General features: G+C 47.8%; 1 protein-coding gene across 9 annotated transcripts; it reads right to left on the bottom strand.

The window, feature by feature from the left end:
- Positions 1-3,739: 3,739 nt before the first annotated feature.
- On the bottom strand, positions 3,740-19,064 carry TMEM114 (transmembrane protein 114). 9 transcript variants are annotated; one of them, XM_053671517.1, is made up of 4 exons: positions 18,875-19,064; positions 18,438-18,518; positions 6,459-6,596; positions 3,740-5,203 (listed from the first exon to the last, which is right to left on the bottom strand). In XM_053671517.1, exons 1-4 carry the CDS (start codon positions 19,020-19,022, stop codon positions 4,971-4,973), a joined length of 600 nt encoding a protein of 199 aa, XP_053527492.1. In that variant the 5' UTR covers positions 19,023-19,064; the 3' UTR covers positions 3,740-4,970. The 9 variants fall into 9 exon arrangements, 7 of the variants coding, with proteins under 7 accessions (XP_053527492.1, XP_036999364.2, XP_036999365.2 ...); XM_037143469.2 differs by having other exon boundaries at positions 18,803-19,064; XM_037143474.2 differs by lacking the exon at positions 6,459-6,596 and adding an exon at positions 15,729-15,823 and having other exon boundaries at positions 5,148-5,203; positions 18,803-19,064.
- Between the last annotated feature and the right edge of the window lie 2,822 nt (positions 19,065-21,886).

The raw sequence follows: 21,886 nt of genomic DNA on the forward strand, positions 1-21,886 counted from the left end.
CCACCCCAGTCAACAGGATTTACAGTCCATTTTAATACAGGATGGCCTCATCTTCATTCAACGAATTACATCAGGAGTTATGACTTTAGTGTATATTTTGGGGTATACACTTAACACCTCCTAGTTTTTTACATTGACCACTACAGTGCCCTGAGCAGACACATCACCTCCCAGGGCCTCACTGGTAAACAGCAAATACCAGATGTGGATATGACCCCACTGAGATCTGACACTAGTGACACTAACTGGCTCCTCTGTGCAGAATCAGGACAAGTCCAGGTGAAGAGAAACACCAATGACTGGCTCCAGAAATGGCAGGTGAGCTGTAAGCTAGCCTACTGGGCTCCCTGAGGCTGCTGTTTCCAGGCAAAGACCCAACAATGCTGGGGGTACAGGAGGGAGCAAGCCCACAAATGAACAAAGTGGAAGGACATGGGAGTCAACTCCCTTAGTGCATAAATATTTTATTACTCATCACATGCTTGTTCTTCCTCTGAGACTTCCAGTATTCTGTTACATTAAGCATTTCTAATTGAGGAAATAGAAATGAATACGGAACAAATGCTGATGTTCTGACAGAACCCTCATGTCATCCCTGCAGGGAGAGGTCCCCGCATGCAGCAGGTGTAACACGGTAGATTTAATGTAGTTGCTGATGAAAAGGCCACATGGGCATGCCACCCAGGGATTCCCCGCACAGCGGCCTCAGCACCAGGACCACCATCCGTGCCACCAGGGGTCTTCAAACCCCAAGGATGGTGGATGGGGAGGCAGAAGCATGTGGTTTGGCTTGGCAGCCAGAAGAGAGGGTTGAGTCTCCATTCTGGCCAATGACCTTGGACAGGTCCTTGGCCTCACTGAGCTTCAGCGAGCTGTCCATCAGTGGGAACAGGGTGGACACCCCTCCTTGCAGGTGGTAGCAATAAACTCTGTTTGGGAAACTCTAAAGTGCTCTGCTGTGTAAGAAAGGCATGGGTGCCAGTGACCCATCCTGAATGGTATTCCCAGGGGGCTTCTAGCAAGGCCAGAGCAGATGACAGTGACTTGTGGCTGTGCACAGGGGAGATGTCTCTGGGGACAATCGGGGACATAAGAGCATTGGAGGGCCTCATAGGTCATCGAGAGGTGTGGACTTTCACTCCAAATGAGAAGGGAGCCATTGTAGGGTCTGAGCACCCTTGCCTGAAGATAAAACAGGGGGAAGGTGAGACATGGACTATCATGCCTGTATTCCAGAATAGGAAACTGAGGCAAGACTTCCCACAAGACATCCACGGCCAGTCTGCTGTCTCAGGGCTGCCTTCACCCACCAGAAAGTCGTTTTGTCCTCGGACTGTCCCCCATGTCTGCAGGACCCAGGGCCCCATCCTGAGGGACTGCTCTCCCTACACCTGAAACAGGCCCAGACCTGTTCCCTGGGGCGGCATCTGCGGCCCAGAAAGGTGCACCCAGGATCACTGCTCTGTCCCCACCCTCTCAGCTCTGAGGGTCTCATCTAAAACCTTATTTCTCTGCAGCTCTGCTTTGGGTTTCTGTTTGCAGTTTTTTCTGTCTCTCTCTCAGATTCTATCCCTTCCTGTGCACCTTTTTCTGACTCTTTTCCTCTGTCTCCTCTTGCTCCTTTCTTCCTGTTCTCTTCTTTCTCTCCGTAGTAGCTCTTCTCCGTTGTCCTCTGCCTTTCCTCCACACGCATCTCCACCTGTCTTCATTTCTCTCTTTTACTCTATTTATGCATCTGGGTCTCTCATGTCTTTGTATGCATGGCATTCGTCTCTCTCTGTCTCTTTCTCTCCCCCTCCCTGCCCTTTTCTCTCAACCTCTCCCCTCATCTCCCTCCTGCCCTCCCCCACCCCCTGCCCATATGCTCCAAAGGAGGCCTAATTGTAAATACTTGGAAAAGCACAGGCTGCTGTTGGAAGAAAGCGGAGATTACAAGTCCTTCCCCGATGTGCATGGAGGCCTCATATCCTGATATGAGGGCCCAGCTGTCGGGTGTCACGTGCTGGGAAGATGACAACTGAACCTCACCGAGAGGATGAGCAAAGACCACAGGTGTTCCCTGTTTTTACTCTAAGTTAAATCCAGGCATTGACTCCTGGGGAGAGAGTGAGCAGCTGGGGTGTCAGAGGGAGCAAGACAGGTGACGATGCTGGAGTGGGAGCCTTGTCCTGGTCCTCACTTGCAGGGGCCCCCAGGGCAATTCCTTTCCTTCTGGGGCTTCAGGCTCCTCATCTGCAAAGTGGGGGTGACAGGACCTGCTCTGCAAGCTCCCTGGCTCCTCCCACAAGGTCTCAGCCCCAAGGTTCTTCTCCAGGGAAAGTCCCCAAAGTCAGTGTGGGAGATGGAGGCTGGCTCTTCACTGAGCCCTGACTGTCCAGCCTCCAGGGAGACTCCCCTCCCTGACCCTACAGTAGGACCTGGAAAATGCTTATTGAATTGAATCAGTGTGAAATTGGGATGAAGAGGTACCACCAGCCTCTGAAATCCCGCTCAGCAGAGGACACTATGGGACATCATAATCACTGCCCAAGTCACACTCCCACATACCTTCTACCCCCTTCTCTGCTCCTTTTCAGAACCTCTTCCCAGGTAACATACCCTATGTTTTATCCACAATGTTTAGTGTTTGTCTGTCTGTCAAACACACACACACACACACACACACGTGACAGCTCTGAGAGGGCATTTTTGTCACTTTGATTCACTGCTAAATCAAATCCCCAGTTCCCCAAACAGCACCTGGCAAATCAGACACCCAGCAATAGTTGCTGAATGAACAAATACTTGAATGAGGGAGTGGAGTAGCAAACAACACAGTCACCTGGGCAACTTCGGTAAATACCAGTGCCCGGGCCCACCTTTGAGGTTTTGATTCTGTTGGGCTCAGCTGTGGCCCGACTGTTAGAAATCTTCTTTAAGTTCCCAGGTGAGGCTAATGCAGCCCAGTTGAGAACCACTGTCTTAACACCTGTGCACCTCCTCACCGGCTGCTGAAAACCTGCAGAGCTGGGGTGTCAGACTCATTTTCACCAGCGGCCACATCAGCCTCCCAGTTGCCTTCAAGGGGCCGAGTGTAATTTCAACTCCTTACCAGTTAAGGAGTAGTTGCATCCATACAGACCTAAAATTATTTCAGCCCTTTGAAGGCAACCAGGAGGCTGATGTGGCCCCAGGTGAGAATGAGTTTGACACCCCTGCTGTAGAGAGGTTCCCGTTGCTCTCAAAATACAATCTCAATGGCAGGGAAAGAAATGGAACGGAATGGAGTATTCCAACGCTTGCTCAATCATCAGCATCTCCTTACCACGCACTCCCTTCCCACCTTTTCCCTCCTCCTCACCTCTCACACTTCACCGCCCACCACTCTCCCTCAACTCTCCTTCCTTTCCCTCAGACACAAAAACCTGTTACAAGCTCAGGGCCTTTGCACTCACCCGCCTGGTCTGCTGTTTCCCCACATCGCAGCCTCCTCATCCAGGTCTCAGCACAATGCCTCCTCCTCCAAGAGGCCCTTCCTGACTGCCTGGCTGAAGTGTCTCTCCTGGCCACCCTCCATCTCATGAGCCAGTTTTATGCTCTTACAACACTAATTACTATCCAAATCTCCCATGTGTACTGCTGGTTCATGTGTTTATCACCTGTCCCCATGTAGGTTAGTGAGAGCAGGGATCTTTCCATCCACCCACACCGGCATGTCCCCAGACCCTAGAATAGTTCTTGACACACAGTAGGTGTTTAATAAATATTTATTGAATGAACAGGATTCTTTTCCACAAGTTGTCTGTTCCGTGGGCATACACATGGTCTCTTTTCTTATTTATTCTCATTACCCCAGCTGGATGCCTCAACATCGTGCCCCCACTGACGTATGGGACTGGACCATTCTTCATTGCAAGAGCTGTCCTACAACCTGACCTGTAGGATGTTGAGCAACATCCCCCGCTGCCACCCACTAGATGCCAGTAGCACTCATCCGCAGTTGTAACAACCAAATATGTCTCCACACAAATGTCTCAGGTTGGAGGGAGCAGGGATCGTCCCAGCCGAGAACCCCTGCCTTGCAGTGTTTGCCCCAGTCATTGCTGGGCACCCAGAGGGCTGAAAACATGTGATCAGGGACGGGTTAATGAAGCGTATCTCTGGCGCAGTTCCACAATATGACCAGCAGATGGCAGAAAAGACCACGTTTTCACTAGCGTGGTTGACCTCACTTGGAGAAACAATTTTTCCATTTCTTTTCCCCAGCCTAGTAACTGATTTTTGCAACCGTGTTCACTCACCCAGGGTGGGCTTTGTGAGCAATCCACTCAGTCTACACTTTTCCAGACTACACAGGAAGCAGCAGCCACGTCCTAACTCAAACACAGACAGAAAGTTGAGTGGCACAGGAATTGGTAGCAATGGAAAGAAAGTCATCTTGGAATCAGGCAGAACTGAATTTCAGTTATATTTGTATCCCTTTCTCTCTGTGCCATTGGTCAGTTAACCTATCTGAGTCACACAGGGTAACCACATCTAGCCATGAACCTGTTCAAAAAAGCTGATAAAGGATTGAGCAGTGTTCTGGATGGAGGAATATGCCACTAGCTCACTGGGCATCTTTGTGCAACTCACCTAACCTCTCTGGTCTCCCATTTCCTTAACAGAGAAAGAGAAAGTGATCCACAGGGCAGAGGTGAGGATGAAATGAAGCCAGAGCAGGGACATGGAAGTTACAATCTGTAAAGTTCTGTTTATGAGTGAACATTAGTTTCTGTTAATTTACTGGTTTGCACTCCCTCGGCCTCCTTCAGCCCACAGCACACACAGCCTCAGGCAGCACAGGCTGTCAGATGACAGCGGGGTCCGGAGCTCAGTCCATAGGCTGGCCTCCACTGGTGGTCTTGATGGCTCAGGAGGCCAGAGCCCACCAAGGTGGGTCCAAGAGGCCCCAGGTCAGCCTCCCTCCCACCACAATGAGGTATCCAGGCTCAGATGGCCTGGTCCTGCCTGCGTCTCAGGCTGAGCACGCGGGCCGCTGCCAGGAACGCTGCCCCGGTGAGCAGCTCGGCGATGAAACTGATCCAGCCCAGAGCCAGGGACCAGCCAAAGCGGATGTCCACCTGGTCCAGGAGGGCCTTCTCCTCCAGGAGACACAGCGCCTCCCGGAAGGCAGCAGCGGAATATGCAATGTAGATGCTGATGCCGGCGAGGGTGACCAGGGCTGCAGGGAGACCAAGGAAAGCAGATCAGCCCTCAGCACCACTGTCTTCCTGCCCACCCTGCCCAGCCACACTGCCCTCTCCCAGCTCCGTCCTCCCCATGACTCCAGGGCCTCTGCCCACAGCGCACCCCAGTGCCCCAGACACCCCACACCCTGCTTCCCTTCCCTTCTTCCTACCATCAATTAACTCTGTTCCCTCCCCACATCTCAGCTTATATGTCCATTCTGGTCAAGTCCCCCCTGTGGCCTCACAGAACCACATAGCCCTCTGTCACTGCCTGACTCAGACCTGCAATTGTGCATTTATTTGTGAAATGACTTAACTGGTATGTCTGTCCCAACAAGATATGAGTTCCAGGGGCCTTATCCTGGCTTCCCCAGCATCGAGGATAGCGCAGGGCACAAGGTGTATCTTCAAAGATAAGCAATTAGAGCTGTGCTGTCCAGTCCTGTAGCCACCGGCCACAGGTAGCTGTTCAAGCTTCATTTAAGCAAACAGCGCAGCCCTCCGTTGGCACCTGCCATGGCCATGTACTCCACAGTCTGGTCTGTGGCTCCCCCACTGCACAGTGCAGGTCAGTGAACTTCACCGTCACAGGAAGTTCCACTGGGCAGTGTGGGGTTCAAGACTTAGCCATTGGGCGAACTATTAACACCAATATTAATAATAACAGTGGGTGGTTGGTGGAGATCTCACAATACTTCCACCTCTGCTCATTTCTTTAACTTCCCCCTCCCCCATGGCGGATTCGCAGTGTGTGTGTTATCACTGCTCCGGTTCTTGTTCAAAGGAGGGCGATTTCAAGCACACAGGAAGCAGGGTCTAAGAACACACATGAGGGGCCCAGCCATGTGCTGGGCCCATCTCCGAGAGCCTCTAGCCTGCCAACCAAACAGTATTGCCAGTTTTGTAATCAATCAAAGCAGTATCTGTCAGAATGACAGGTGTCCATGAGAGTGAGGCAGCTGAAGGGAGGGTCTCCTGACCCCTGCAGCCTAAAGCGGAAGCTCTCTAAATGTGGCTTCTCTGGTCAAATCACACACGCAGTTCCCAGAACCTGCTCCCACCCCTCTGCTCCTCTCTGGGGGCCACGGATCCAGGGGCCTTGGCTGGAAACAGCTCATCCCTTCTGGCTAGGATATCACAGGTGGGAAAACTGAGTTCAGAGAGGTGATGGGACCCTGGAACTCTCCCCTGCTGAGATTCATGCATACCCCTCCTGGAGCCTGGGCCCCATGTAGGGTGGGCACCCACCTCCAAAGAGAAAGAGGGTCCCTGTGAGCAGGAGGAGGAGGGAGGCTCGGAGGAGGAAGCTCAGAAACCCTGTCATCCCCCCAAACACCATCAGGATCAGGCTGAGCGGAAGCAGAATCACAAAGGTCCCGTGCATGGCTGAGGAGAGAAGGGAAGACAGTGGGCAGAGGAGTGTCATGAACACCCTCCAGTTAGTCAACAAACATTTCCTGAGCACCTCCTATGGGCCCGTACCCAAATGCCAGCGGGCAGAGAAATTAACCCTGCCATTACTACTTGGAATAATAATCACAATAAGAGTTACTGAGGCTTTGTGTTGTATAAGCATCAGACTTAATCCTCATGCCCCCTGTGAGGTAGGTATGGTTATCGCTCATTCGCTAATTCACTCAGTACACATTTATTGAGTGCATACTTTGTGCCAGGCACATTGGCATGGCTGGTTCAGTAACAAACACACCAAGACTCCTTCCCTCATGTGGCTGATATTTAGTGAGTCGGGTCAAGCAGTGAACAAATAAATAAGTGACAAAGTTGAAAAATGGTGACCAATGGCCTGCAGAGGGAAGTGAATGGAGCAGAGAGGGGGTTAGGGCAGTGGTTTTATGGAGGAAGTGGCATTCAAGTAAAGACCTGAAAGAGATGAGGGGGGAAGCTATGCATCATGAAGGGCAAGAAGGCAGAGGTCACAGGCCAAGGGAGGAGCAGGTGCAAAGTCCATGATGGGAGTGTACCTGGTGAGATGGGGCCCCTGGGGGAAGCCAGTGAGAGGGGCATGGAGTGATGGAAAAGAGTGACACATTACATTGCAAGACGTGACCAGAACTTGCATTACAAAATGAATTTTTTGAAAGTCAAGACCCATGATGAGATAGGCTTAGGTGAGAGAAGGATGGAGGAAGTCTGGGATTTCAAGGTCTCAAGTTCTAAACATTTGCCTTCACTTTGGCTCTGAGCTTCCTGGCAGCCAAGGCAGAAAGGGAAACAATTGCAAAGTTCTTTTTCACTACTCATTCATTTACCAAATAGCTCTTGGTCATTTACCATGAGCTGGGTATGGGGCCTCCTTTAAATCCTTTTGGTAAGAAGATAGGCATGAAAATAAATACCTTCCTCTCATCCTTCAGAGCAAGTGAAGGAGCATTCCTTCCAAGAGGTCTTTCTTTACACTCATGCCTACCATGGTCCCCTGCTCTGTACCCCCTCAGCTCCCACTGTCACCCTGTCCTGGCATGTTTCCTAGGGTTGAAGGCATCTAAGTCACTTTTCGGTGTCACCTGTTCAGCTATGATTTCCTTAATGAGCCAGATCTTGTCTCCTTTTGTAGAACAGTATCTCTGAGTGTCTAGTAGAGCTCTTAAGATATGGGGAGTGTTCAACAGGTATTTATTGACCTAATTAAGTAAGAGATAGACAGTGTGGCTCTAAGGCAATAAAAATATGGCAGTTTCTTTTTTTCCCCCAATGTATTTAGGATGCACCTGTGTTTCTTGATGAAGCTCTGGTGTGTTTTTGTGGGTGTGTGCATGTGTGTGCATGTTAGACAGACAGAAGGAGAGAGTGACGGAACATATCTTTAAATATGCGAGTGTTTTTTTAAACTTTGCCTTCTTTATTCTCCAACACCCAATTCTGTCAAGAAGGAAATTGAAAAAATACGGTTACAAAGGTCATGTATCTTGTAGTAGGGATGTTACTATGCTAAAATAAATTGGGAATTTTTCATGGACATTACCAATGATTACCAATGTCTGTTTTCTTCTCCTTCCTGGACATGAAGAAGAAGACTACACTACCCAGGACCTCCAATTAGGCAGGACCACGTGTTTCTGGCCAGCGGATAGTGAGAAGAAATGCCTAATGAAATGAAACGGCAAAAAAGCCCCTGAGCAACCCGTCCTCCTCCCTCCCTGCTGTGGTTCCTAGGAGGCTGGTTGTTGGGAGGCAGTTTCTAAGAGATAGAAAAAAAGAAACCAGGGAAGCTTGTGAGATGACCTCACAGTTAAAAATCTGGACTTCAGAGACAGATGATTAGCATTTGAATTGAGCTCTGAGTGGGCGCTTGGACATGACCCTTAATTCTTCAGGGGCTCTGTTGCCACACCTATGAGAGGGAGGAAATGATATCTGGCTCATGGTATTGTCATAAGGACGATATGTCTAAGAACAATGGGGCAACACAGAGAAATGTAAGGCATTCGGTTTGCATCCTGTACAGTGAGTCCTATGTAAATCATAAGCCGGCCAACAATAGAGAAGGTGAAGACAATAACTCAGTCTGACTTCCAGTGTGGCCAGACGCTCTGTCTTCAACCTCCTAAATGCCACTGTCCACGGTGAGTTAAGAAAACACCAATCTCCCTCCCAAGACTGTTGCAGGAGAAAATGTGATTCAGCAGACAAGACCTATGCTCTTTCTTTCTGACAGCCTCCCTTTCCTTCCTTCCTTTCTTAGAAAAATCTTAGGCAAAGAAGCAAAGAGCTGGCGTGAAAACCTGGTTCCAAAGGCCTGGAGCCTGCATGGCCCTGCCTCCACACGATGGCTGAGAAATGAAATCATTTCTCATTTAGAAATTAATGAGGTTTCCCAGAGCAGGTTCAGCCTTGACGCCTGCATGCAGGGTCCCCAGACACCCTGCAAGCTGACTTGATGTACGTATTCAATTAAAAGCCTGGTAAGAACAGGCTCCCTTTGGGAGCGTTGTAAGATCCCCTGCTGAAATTCAGTTTAGCTATTTTTTGTTCATGTGTCTTTGTTACTTCTTAATTTTTCAGAAGTGCAGTCTTGGAACAATTCATTCTCTTTGGGTATGTACCCATCTCCAACCATATCTCAGTAGAAACAAATACCTATAGACCTCTGATAAGGGCTAAGCTCTACTGCAGAGCCTAGGGCACCACTGTGGACACCCTGTCCTCAGTCCAGGAGAGAGAATAGCAAGAAAACAGAGGATAATTACAAACTTGGAAATAAGCACAGTGACATGGAAAACCAGGGTGGGTAGAGAGTGGAGGGGCACCTCTTTGTATGCTAGGGTTATACCTGTTTCCTAGGCTGCTGCAACAAGTTACTGCAAATGAGGTATCTTAAACACAGCAGGAATTTCTTCTCTCACGCTTCTGGAGGCCTCAGGTCCACAACCAAGGTGTCCACAAAACCACACTTTCTCCAGAAACGCTCAGGGAGAATTCTTCCTCGCCTCTTCTAGCTTCCGGTGGTTGCTGACAATCATCTTTGATATCCTCTGACTTGGAGCAGCCTCACTCCAATGTCTATCTCCATATTCATACAATCTTCTCTTCTCTGTGATTCTCCTTTTCTTATAAGGATAGTTGTTATAGAATTTAGGGCCCACCAGTTTAATTCAGAATGATGTCCTCTCAAGACCCTTAGTTACATCTGTAAAGACATTTCTTCCAAATAGGTTCACATTCCCAGGTACCAGGGGTTAGGATGTGGACCTATCTTGAGAAGGGGGAGGGATGGCACCTTCCCATCCATTACAGTTTACAGTAGGAACTCAACAGATGATAGCTAAGATTACTCTGTAACATGAATATTAATAATAATGTTCGCAGGTCATGGAATTAACATTAGTAATAATGTTGGCAGGTCATGGTTTCATCAAGGGCAAATGTGTGCTCAAATGCAAGAGATCTTTTAGACTCAAAAATGCTTTGTTACTAGACACCTACTGAATGGGAGAAAACATTTGCAAATGATACATCTGATAAAGGGTTAATACCCAAAATATATAAAGAACTCATACGAAATATATAAAGAATCAAAAATTAAAATTTAGGTTTTTTTTAAATGAACAGAGGGCCTGAATGGACATTTCTCCAAAGAGGACATACAGATGGTCAATAGACACATGAAAAGATGTTCAACATCACTAATCATAAGAGAAATGCAAATTAAAGCCACAATGAGATGTCATTTTACACCTGCTAAAATGTCTGTCATCAATAAATTGACAAACAACAAGTGTTGGTGAGGATGTGGAGAAAGGGAAACACTTTTGCACTGTTGGTGGGAAACAGATTGGTGCAGCCTCTGTAGAAAGCAGTATGGAGTTACCTCAAAAAATTAAGAGCGGAACTGCTTTATGACCCAGCAATTCCACTTCTGGGTATTTATCTGAAGAAACCCAACACGTTAATTAAAAAAAACTGATGCACTCCCATGTTTATTGCAGCATTACTAGTAGTAGCCAAGACATGGAAGCAATCTAAGTGTCCATCGATAAACAAATAGATAAACAAAAAGTGGTGAAGATGGCAGCATAGGCAGACATGGCTTGCCTCTTCACACAACCACATCAAAATTACAACTAAAATATACAACAACCACCACTCAGAACCATTAAGAACCTCAGTGACATAAAAAAGATCCAGTCAGAATTGAAGGATTCACTAATCGAAATAAAGAACAGGTTACAGGGAAAAAAATAGTACAGTGGATGAAGCCAAGAATCAAATCAATGATTTGGGATGTAAGGAAGCGAAACACAACAAATCAGAACAAGAAGAAGAAAGAAGAACCCCCAAAAAAATGAGGAAAGTATAATCAGCCTGGGACAACTTCAAGAGGTCCAACATTTTTATCATAGGGGTGCCAGAAATAAAAGAGAAAGAGCAAGAAATTGGAAATCCATTTGAAAAAATAATGAAAGAAAACTTCCCCAAATTTGTGAAGGAAAAAGATGTGCAAGCCCAGGAAGCACAGAGAGGCCCAAACAAGATGGATGCAAAGAGGCCCATTCCAAGACACATCATAATTAAAATGCCAAAACTTGAAGATGAAGAATCCTGAAAGCAGCAAGAGAAAAGCAGTTAGTTACTTACAGGGGAGTTCCCATAAGGGTGTCAGCTGATTTCTAAAAAGAAACTTTGAGGGCCAGGAGAGATTGGCAAGAAATATTGAAAGTCATGAAAAGCAGGGACCTACAGCCAAGATTTCTCTATTCAGAAAGGATATCATTTTAAAATTGAAGGGCAAATAAAGAGCTTTCCAGATATGAAAAAAACTAAAAGGGTTCGTCATCACCAAACCATTACTCAATAAATATTAAAGGGACTTATTTAAGAAAAAGAAGATCAAAACTATGAACAATAAAATGACAAAAACCACAAATCTGTCAACAATTGAATCTAAAAGTGAAAACTAAGCAAACAAGAAGAATTGAGACAGAATCATGGATAGAGAGTATTTTGATGGTTGCCTTATGGGGTGTGGGGGAGTGGGTGAAGAGCTGAGAGGATTATGAAGTACAAATAGGTAGTTACAGAATTGCCATAGGGATGTAAAGTATAGTATAGGAAATGGAGTAACCAAAGAACTTATACTCATGACCCATGGACATGAACAAAGGTGGGGAATTGCCAGAGGGACTTGAGGGTGCTTGGTGGGGAGAGCAAAGAGAGAAAAATCAGGAAACTGTAATAGCATAGTCAATAAAATATAGTAAAAAAAAAAAAAAAAGAAGTGGTGTACATATACAATGGAGTATTACTCAGCCGTAACAAAAGAATGAAATCTTGCCATCTGCAACAGCATAGAAGGACATAGAGGGTATTATGCTAAGTGAAATAAGTCAGCCAGAGAAAGACTGGCTTCTCTGTTATAAGAGAATCTATTATTCACTATTATAAGTGAATAATAAATGACTTCACTTATATGTGGAATCCAAATAAACAAAACAAAACCAAAAAAGTGCTGCGTTACAAGTAAAAAAGAAAGTAAACCCAAAAAGAAGCAAAGATGTTCACACCAAGGGAACTTGTAACTGCTCTACTGTGGCCCTGGTCACAGAACATTGGGAAAACCAGGCTCCCAGGATGCTTGCGAGATCAGAGAGCCCCCAGGTGGTGAGCTAAGTAACAGTAGTACTAGTCTTTTAAAAATTTTTTATTGTTGTGCAAGTATAGTTTTCATAGTTCTGCTCTTAAAGACAGCAGGGACATATCTTTCCTTCAGAAACATCAGAAGCTCTGGCAAAAGAGCATCTTAGGAACCATTTTCCAAGGGGAAATGTCACTGTCTTTATTTTCAAACCTCGTCAATGTACTTTGAGACTCTGAGATGGGCTCAAAGACATTCAGTCCCATTAAGCCTGATAAGAAAGAACATTTTTTTAATTTTTTAAAAAATATTTGTCCTTGAGTCTGTTGTCACCAGAACTGAGCCCCCTTGAGGACAGAGACTGTGTCCCATTCATCTTCATCATCTCCAATATGCACTGTGGTGACATGGGAGAATCAGGACTCTACAAGCAAAGCGCTGAGTTCAAATCCTGACTCCACCTCTTACCAAGCAAATTACATCGCCTCTCAAAAGCCTGTTTTCTCCACTGTCATTTGGACCATAAATTATCTTCTGACTTTGCCAAGCTGTTGTTGCATTTGAACGTTTGAATACTTGTTTCTTTCCTGTCTTCAAGGGCCTTGGGCTCTGCCAGGTAGGACTTTTTAATTCCCATCTCACAGATTAGAAAACTGGGGTTCAAGGTGCATATGTATGTCAGTGGCTCAAGCTGGAACAGCTATGAAGTGTCGGAGCTGGAATAACCCAACAAAGGAGGCTGACAAAGGGGAGCGAGAGTGCAGACAAGGGGTATCTAACTCAGCCTGGGAGTGAGGAAGGGCTTGGGTGTCAAGGAGACAGCTGAGACCTGGAGGACAAATGAGGAGGCACTAACTGAACAAAAGGAAGGGCAGAAGTTCCCGAAAGAGGGGGCAGAATTTGTAAAGACGCTAAAGCAGGAGATACCCAGAAGCACATACATATCTCAGCTCTTGCAACTGGAGAGACAGGGCAGGGTCACAAATAGTTACCTGCACCCGACTCGGGAGAAACCTAACCTCTAGAGCATTCTCCCTCTTGGGGCTTGTTTGAAAACAATATATAACATTCTTCTTAGAAAAAACTCCAAGAAAACCTGTTTGGCCACCCCCAGCTCCTTTCTTCCTTTCCTCTCAGAGTGAACCTCCAGCAGTGCTTGGAGACACACCTTTCCAGTCTTTTTTCTGTGTCTTCTCATAATATAACCCATCCTCCCATATATTTACCTATTTCCCCGAGATGCAGACTTGGTCACACTTTAACATATCTGAGAACAGGATGTGTTTGGCCACACACGGCATCTCACACTTATAATGAGCAGTTGTTTTCTTTCCTAATGGAATATAAAAGGAAGATATGTCCTAAAACTTTGGCATATATCCATAGAAAAGGTATCATATTGGGGGCCTGGGAGAGGTCCCCCATACTGCTCATAACACTCTGAACATGCTTTTTTCATTCTGCAGTATATCTTGGTGTTCTATGCATGTTAGTATATTATTTTTATAGAACACATAATATACCATAGAATGAATATAACACACATGTAAACACTTGGCCGTAACTCCACACATGGGCACTGAGGCTGCGTCTTGTTTCTCAATGTTACAAAAACGGTATGGTAAACCTCTTCTTAGAAGCCTCTCATGGGAAATCCCAAGAAGTGGAATTACTTTGAATATGGATTTTGTTTTAGTTTAGACTGTGTACTTGACTTACAAGAGGGCACCCTGATGCCTGGGGCTTTATGCCTGGAGGAGCGGAGACCCCAGGCGCCTGTTGCCTCCTCCCTGCCTACAGCACAGCCATGCATGCATCACACTAAGTTTCCTCCTGGGCCCAGGCAGCCTCTTAACACCATTGTGTCCCCGAACCTTTCTCCTGTCTGTCCCTGCCGCCTCATCTCCTGTGAGTGACTGGCCCAGGCCCTGTGGGAGGGCTGGTTTTAATTGGCCATGCCACTACAACAATCTAGCACCCAGCAACATGGGAAACCAATCTTGTGATTTTACAACCTCGCCTCCTCAGAGGACAGCCAGGTCAGGTCACTAGCCCTCCCTTCTGCCACTGGTTTGCTGTTGGGCAAGACATTGATCCCTGTGGGTCTGGGGTGCTTATCTGTAGAACGCCGAGCCTGACCTTCCTCCTGGCTCTTAGGAGATGACAGGGTGGGTAAGGCATGGCGAGGACGCAAGGTGCATCTAAGAAGCACTTTCTGTCCCACCCTCCAGCAACTCTGCCTCCCAGCTGTGTCTGGGACATACCAAGCTCCACCCTACCCTGTACCTCTGCACTGACTGTTCCTCCTCATCTCTGGTTGCCTGTCTGGAGGTGGCAGAGTGGGACTCCAAGCCCAAGAAACAAGCTAGAAGCTCCTCCTCTGGACTGACATGGCCTCTGGTCGTAGCACTATAATATACTTATAATATACTGAAATTATAATATACTGAAATTATACTCAGTGTAGCATCATTCTAAAGGGGTGGAAACTGCCTGGGTTCAAGTCCCAGATCTACCAGTTACTATGCAATCTTTGATCACTTACCTAACCTCTCTGTGCCTCAGTTTTGCTCATTAGAAAAGTGAGGATGATAACAATAGTACCTGCCTCATAGGATTGTTGTGAAAGTTAGCTCCATTTTACAGATAAGAAGCCTGAGGCTAAGGGAAGCAATATGGCTTAGACTAGGAAGAGGAAATGCTGATTGAGCTCCTACTGTGCCCAGTGCCACGTGCACTGTGTGCTTTGCTTATGTGACCTCATTTCATCTCAAAACAGCCAGTTCATGGAAGCAGGGGACTTGTCAGAAGTCACACAGCTGATAAAAGATAGGCTTTTATCTATGATATAGCCGATCCCATCCTTGTTACAAGTAGCACATGACACAGCCCAGCCAATTAGCACGTCCCATCCCCTCCACCACAGGGATTGGCTCAGGCCTGAGCATGTGATCTAATCTGGTCCAATGGGAAGCCTACCAGAAAGTTTTGCAGAATTATTGGGAAATAGAAAGCCTCCTTTTACTGAGTTGCTAAGATTGGAGAGGATTTGCACGCAGAACCCAAGCAGAAACATTGCCCATAGAGGAGAAGAAAGAAACTGAGTTTTAGTTCTCTGAAAGTCCAGAGGTTGGAGCTTCCCAGTTACATGGACTAGGAAACAAGTTTAAACAAGTATGATTTGAGTTTCTCTCACTTGCCACCAAAAGACTCACTCCTGCTGGTACAACTAGACTATGGCTCTTCTCTCTCCACAGTGCTGAATTGGATGACCCCTCTCCACCAAAAATTATTCCAGTTCCTTACCAAGGAACCAAAGCCATGGTATCCCCAGAGCTAATCTGAAGGACCAAGTGGATTTTCACTGGGCACTAAAGTGGTCTACCTGCTTGGGCTTTCTTGGAGGACAAATCCAGGATTCTCACCATACACCCGCACTAGGGTCTGTCCAGGAAGCTGACTTGGAAAACATGCTGCTTTGACAGCTGGCCTCTCTCCTTCACAGTCTCTGCAGCAGGTCCTTCAAGTAATGAAATGTCTTCACGTAATAAAAGAGCTTGAACAAGATTCAAAATTCATTCTGGGGATAAAAAGTTTCTGGGAAAAGCTTTCTCCAGGGGTGATTTGCAGCAAGCACACGGTCTGAAGGGGCATCCTGCTCTTTTCCATGGATGATAGAATGGTAATAATAGCAGCTGCCACTTAAGGCACACTTACAGGGGCCAGCCACTGCCTGAGGCTCTCTAAACACACTCTCCCATTTCATCCTCACAATATCCTTATGAAGAGAAATTACAGTTATCCTCATTTTGCCCATGAGAAGTATAGAAACTTGTCCAGGTCACATGCCTAGTTGGCAGTAAAGCTAAGGGTTAGACCCAGGTCAGAGGGTGAATAATTGAACAGATTCTGGCTGTGAGTTTTGCCTGACTTTTTTAAAATCCTGGAGCATGCAGGGTTGTTGCATCACCAAGTTTCACAAAAAAGCCAGACCAATGCCAACTGTGGTTAACCACCCAATTTATCCATAGATGTGACAAGTAGGCTAAACGCCAGCCCCCAGCCCAGCAAAGAACTGGCACTCCATGGATGTGGCTGCATCTACAAAAGGCTGGAAGAAATGGTCAATAGGACTTGCTTTCATTGAACACCTACTATGTGTCTAGTACTTCTGTATTGAATCACTCTTTCATGCAGCATAGACATCGCACAACAACTAGCCACCTTGTGAGGTCCAAGGTAAGGTTAATTTTTTTTCACACAGCTAGTTTGTGGAAGCCTGCCCACACCCACTTATGGTTTTTACATCTCCTTTTGATAGATGTGGAAAGTGAGGCTCAGAGAGGTTCCCAGAGAGTCCTGATAAGGGACTGAGCTGGGATTTGACCCTCACCTCCCTCACTTCAAGAACAGGAACCCTTGATTATTCTTGAGACAGTGCTTCAAGAACAACCAAAGTTCCTCCTGGCTGCGAACAGAGTCCATGGTACCTCTGTCTTTCATCAACATCCCACCTGTTCTATGTATCTGGAGGATGTCTCTTTCAGTGGGACTTTATGTAGTGGTACGTTAGAACTGGATCATATCAGCTCAAAGAGCCAACAGTTACATTTTTAAGAATTTTGTGAGCCAGCTGACATTATCTTGATAGCTTCGAATTGACCACAGCAGAAACATTTACATGACAGAAGTCAGCAAATGCAACAAATCAAGACTGGCCCCCTTCCCCAGAGAGCCAACTGTTAAATATTTCTCACTATGCCACTGGACTTCAGTGAAACAGTTCCGGTTCATTAATTTACTCATTCACTCATTGAACAGATATATTGAGTTCCACCTCTAACATAATATAGTCTGCATTCACTCTTATACCTACTCAGCAAACCTTGGTTTAAGGCCTATTCTATACCAGGCTCTGTGCTAAATACTGGGGATTCTGCAGTGGCAAGATAGGCATGGTCCCTACACTCATGAAGTTCACAGCCTACTGAGGGCATCCGATTTTAATCCCCCAAATGTCACACAGCCCATAGTAGGAGTAGGCGCTTGACCAAGTCAAGCTGGCAGGTGGGAGTGGACAGACTCCAGGTAGAGGGAATGGCATGTGCAAAGTTCCTGTGCAGGAGGAAACTTGGCGTGTTGCAGGAACGGGCCCAAGGCCAGCAGAGTTGGAGAGGAAAGACCACAGGGGAGAGTGGAGTTGGAGAGGGATCCTGTCAGCCGTCACGGGCCAAGTTAGGGACAAGCCTTGGTAAGTCTATCAACACCTGCCCACATTTTTAATGTCTGTGAAACTCAGCCTTCACTGCCTCATCAGATCCTTTCTAGGGTACCTCTCTGGGCCTCGCATTTCTCACTGGACAAGTGAAGATGATCATGGAAGCTGTGGGGAGTAAATGAAGACATAGATGATTTAGCTACATGTCTAGCCCACTAAAGCCTCAATGAATTGAACTGTTTATCCCCCTCCTTCCACAAGTGTTCATTTAACCTGTTTGGTTTCTTGCATTCAGTCCTTACACCTTCACTGAGTTCCAAGCACTGTGCTAGGCACTTGGAAAATCAGCCATCACCGAGACCCACACACCGGCCGCTACAGGGGGGCCTGTTCTCTGCCTCCGAGTTCCCTCCCGAGAACTGTGGGACAAACGCTCCACTCCTGCCACAGTCAAGCGCCTTTGTATCATCAGGGAAGCTGCAAATAAGGCTGACGTGCCTTCTGGTCGAGGGGATAAGACCTCCCCTCTTGTCAGCATTCTGCTCTTCAGCCTGGTTTAGGTGTCTCTCTGGGATCAGTCACCCTCCCTCATGCTGCCGTCCGGCATCTGTCTCCCCCGGCGGTCTGAGCTTCTGGAGGACAAGGCCTAGGTCGTAATCATCAGCACGGTGCCCAGAGAACAGAAAGCCTGTAGTCAACCTTTGCCAAGTAAATCCTAGACCGCCCCACGGTAGGCGTGGAGCAAGAGAGGCCCGGCCCGCTGCTCCCGCCCGAACTGGCTCCTCTCGCCCCCGACAGAAACAGCCCAGCTGTCCTGCCCGCCCTCCGCCCTGCCCGCGCCCACCGTTGGGAGGAAAACTCCAAAACTGGTGGCCAGACCTGGACTCTCCCCACCATGAACCCTCCCTGGACTCACTGAGAAGTTGTCGGCTAGAGTCGCTGACCGTCACGTTCTCCTGCCAAAAGGGGTTCATCAGTGGCGCGCACGGGCTCTGCACTGGAAGAGGCAGAGTGAGCACTGGTTGGCGCCCCAGAGTTGGGAACCCGGCCGCAGATGCCCCCCACCCCCCACTCCGGGAGCTCTTGAGGACAGCACCTCTCAGAAGGATGCTGACGGCTGCCGCTCCCTGCCTACCACCCTCCCTCCCGAACCCCAGACACCGCGTTTAGGGCTTTGGAGGCTTGGAGAAGGGGTGCGCGCCCAGCAACAGGTCCCCCGGCAAGTAGGGCGCTGCGCAGGGGGCGCTGGCAGCCCCGGCCGGGTCCCCGTCGGCCCCTTACCGCGGCAGGTCCGCCAGAGCCCCGAGTGCGAGCTCAAAGGCTCGAGCTGGCTGCTGTTGGCACCCCACGCACCGTCCTGAGCCCCCGGGCCTCCGCGCTCCAGCCGCTGGGTGTCAATGATGTACCAGAAGTCGGTGCCGATGGCGGCAGCCAGAAGCACGAAGCTGAGCGCCCCAGCCAGCGCCGCCGCGGCCGCCAGCGCACCCAAGGGCACCCGCATGACCCAGCTCCCACTCCCACTGACCGCACGGCCCAGCTGGAGTCTAGAACCCCTGCCCGGGACTCGGATCCCTCCCACCGTCCCTGGCTCCGCCCCTCAGAGTCTCACCTGCTCCCTCAGGCCACACACCCAGCCCAAGCGCACCCTCTCATCCCATTCCTCACTTCTTTCCCAGGCCGTTCCCCTCCTACCCCCTGCCTCACTCTCCATCAACCCCCAGCACTTGCCCAGCCTGCCCTGATCTCCCTTCCCACCCCATCCCTGCTTGCCCCCCACCCTACACCGCCTCCTCCACTCCCCACCCGCTGCATCAGGGGTCCTCCCTCGCCCGCCCTTCCATAGCTCCTGCTGCACACCCACCCCACGGTGCGCCCCCTCCTCCTCGCGTTCAGCCCCGCAACGCGGGAGGCCGCTTGGTGTGCGGGAGGGAGGGTGGCCTTCCCACAAACTGAGGAAGTGAGAAGGGACGCTGTGAGCCCGACGGTCCCCAAGCTTGCAGATAATCCTCAGCAGCCCCTCTCCAAACAGCTGCAATTACCCTTCCTCCAAAATCTACCTTCAGTTGATTTTTCCAGGTTTGCCACAGAGGAAAAAGGCAGACCCGTTCTTTACCCAAGGTCTTTAACGCAACCGTCTAGGTTAGGTCCTCTTAGTCTATTGTTTCCACCACCAAAGTCTTTCTTAAGCACCATGGCTGCCACCATCAGCACTACCGGCACCACCATCACCACCATCACCACAACCATCACCATCCTCACCATCACCCTTATCAACTGCACCATCTTCATCACCACCATAAAACCTTTTATTTTTTCAAGAAATAGTTTTTGAGTGCCCACTGTGTGCCAGACACTATAGTGTGTGGTAAAAACATAGGTATGAACAACCCAAACACAGACCCTACCCATAAGAAGTGTAAGGCGTAGGCCTCCCAGTCTTCAAAGCAAGGCACACAGAGAAAATCTTATTTGTGTGGCTCGCAGGGATAACTGGAAGAGGCTTTTAGATGCTGAAGATGACCGGCCTCAGGGACCGCAGCAACCAAAGGCCCCTGGAGGGTGCCCTTATGACCAAGAGGTCAAAATGTTGGCACTCCTGTGACACATTCTTAAGAAAACATTGTGCCAAGACCCAAAAGTTGATGAATTAGAGAGAAAATTATTAAACAAAATGTGCTTAGAATGGGGAGCTATGAGAGAAAGTAACAGAGGGGACGTCTCCCTTAGAGCCAGAATCCAGAAAGTGACCTTGATGCTGGGACATGCGGGATGTGAAGGCATGTCATGTCTAGGGGATGGATTGGATTAGATGCAGGATTTATTGCAGTACATTCAAGAATAACCAAAAGAAGAGTAATCCGACTAGAACATAGGGAGAGCAGAGCAAGTGGAGAGCATTGAGATTATGGGGAATGGAGTACCGTAGGGACCCGGTAATGCTGGTCTCGAGGTCATAATCGAGAGTTTGGATCCAAGTATAAGCTGCTTGAATGGTTTGAACAGAGAAGAGAAATGCTCTAATTTACATTTGTAGAAATGTCAGTGTCCATACTCACTTCAGTGTGGAGCACAGACTGCAGGGGGACAGAAAGGGAAGGAAGCAGGGAGGCCATTTCGGACGGAGGACATTGTCATAGAAGCAGCAGGAGATGCAGGTGTCTTGGGCTCAGGTGCCAGCAGTGAGCTGGGAGTCAAGTGAATAGATTGTTTTAAATTGGGAGCTGGGTGTAGATTTGATAGTACTTGGTTCTAGACTGGGGTTGAGAAGTATTCCTTCCTAGTCACTTTATTCTCCCTTACCAGTACTACCTTAATCTTCATGATCACAGCCTCATCTTCATTATCAGCAGCATCAGCAGCACCCTGAACAGAACTATCACAAGCGAGAACACATCCTCCCCATGAATCTTCACAGCATCCCACTCCATCACCCCCTCAATCACCGCCTTGACAAAGATGGATGTTCCCCATAACCATCACTGCTGATGGCTTTGCCTTCAACTCAGTCACCATCATAACAACAGTCTTCTGCTCCATCCACATTAGGGAGCTTTTCAATGAAGCTAGACCCCCAATTATGTCTTTAAAGGTTAATCGCTTCTCTCTCTCCCTCTCTCTCTTTCTCTCTCTCTCTCTCTCACTCTCTCCCTGACCCTCTCTCTCTTCCCCCATCTCTCAGTTGCTGTTCCCTCTCCTGGCTTCATTCCTCAAGCAGACTCTCATTTGCTGGACCCAGGCGCTGCCTTTCACAGCTCAGCAACCCCAACAAAAGAAGGGAATCTTTTCTTCAATGGTGTTAACATGTTTTCCAAAACTGAAGTTCATTTGCCTACTTTTGGACATATTCCCATCTCCAAACAAATCTCTGTGCATCAGAGGGGTAGAATACAATGATGAGCCAAGACTGGGTCACCTGCCTTTTAAGCTAAGAGGTGTTATGTGGGTGCCAGGTGAGGCAAATAAAAATATAAGACACCCAGTTAAATTTCAATTTCAGATAAACAAAGAATAACTTTTATCGTAAGTATATCCTGTGCAATGATTGGGATATACTAATACTAAAAAAATTTTACTTTGTTGTTATTTTTTGTTGTTGTTGAATTTAAAGTTCAAATTTAACTGAGTGTCCTGTATTTTGTCTGGAAAACCTTCAAAGGAAAACCAAGGTGCCCTTAACAGAATGAAGAGATGGACAAAAGCAAACAAAAACAACAGACTCTCCTTCACCCAGCAGGTTCACATCCCTTCACTGGGCCTCATTTTCCTCATTTATATAAGATCTTCCAGGCGCCCTTTGCATAGATGACCTTGTAGGTTTTCATCATTCTATTTTTCCTGAGGAGTTTAATACAGTCTACCTGAATT

The sequence above is a fragment of the Artibeus jamaicensis genome, unplaced genomic scaffold (assembly GCF_021234435.1).
Source record: "Artibeus jamaicensis isolate MK-2021 breed Jamaican fruit bat unplaced genomic scaffold, CSHL_Jam_final contig_700, whole genome shotgun sequence".
NCBI lineage: Eukaryota > Metazoa > Chordata > Mammalia > Chiroptera > Phyllostomidae > Artibeus > Artibeus jamaicensis.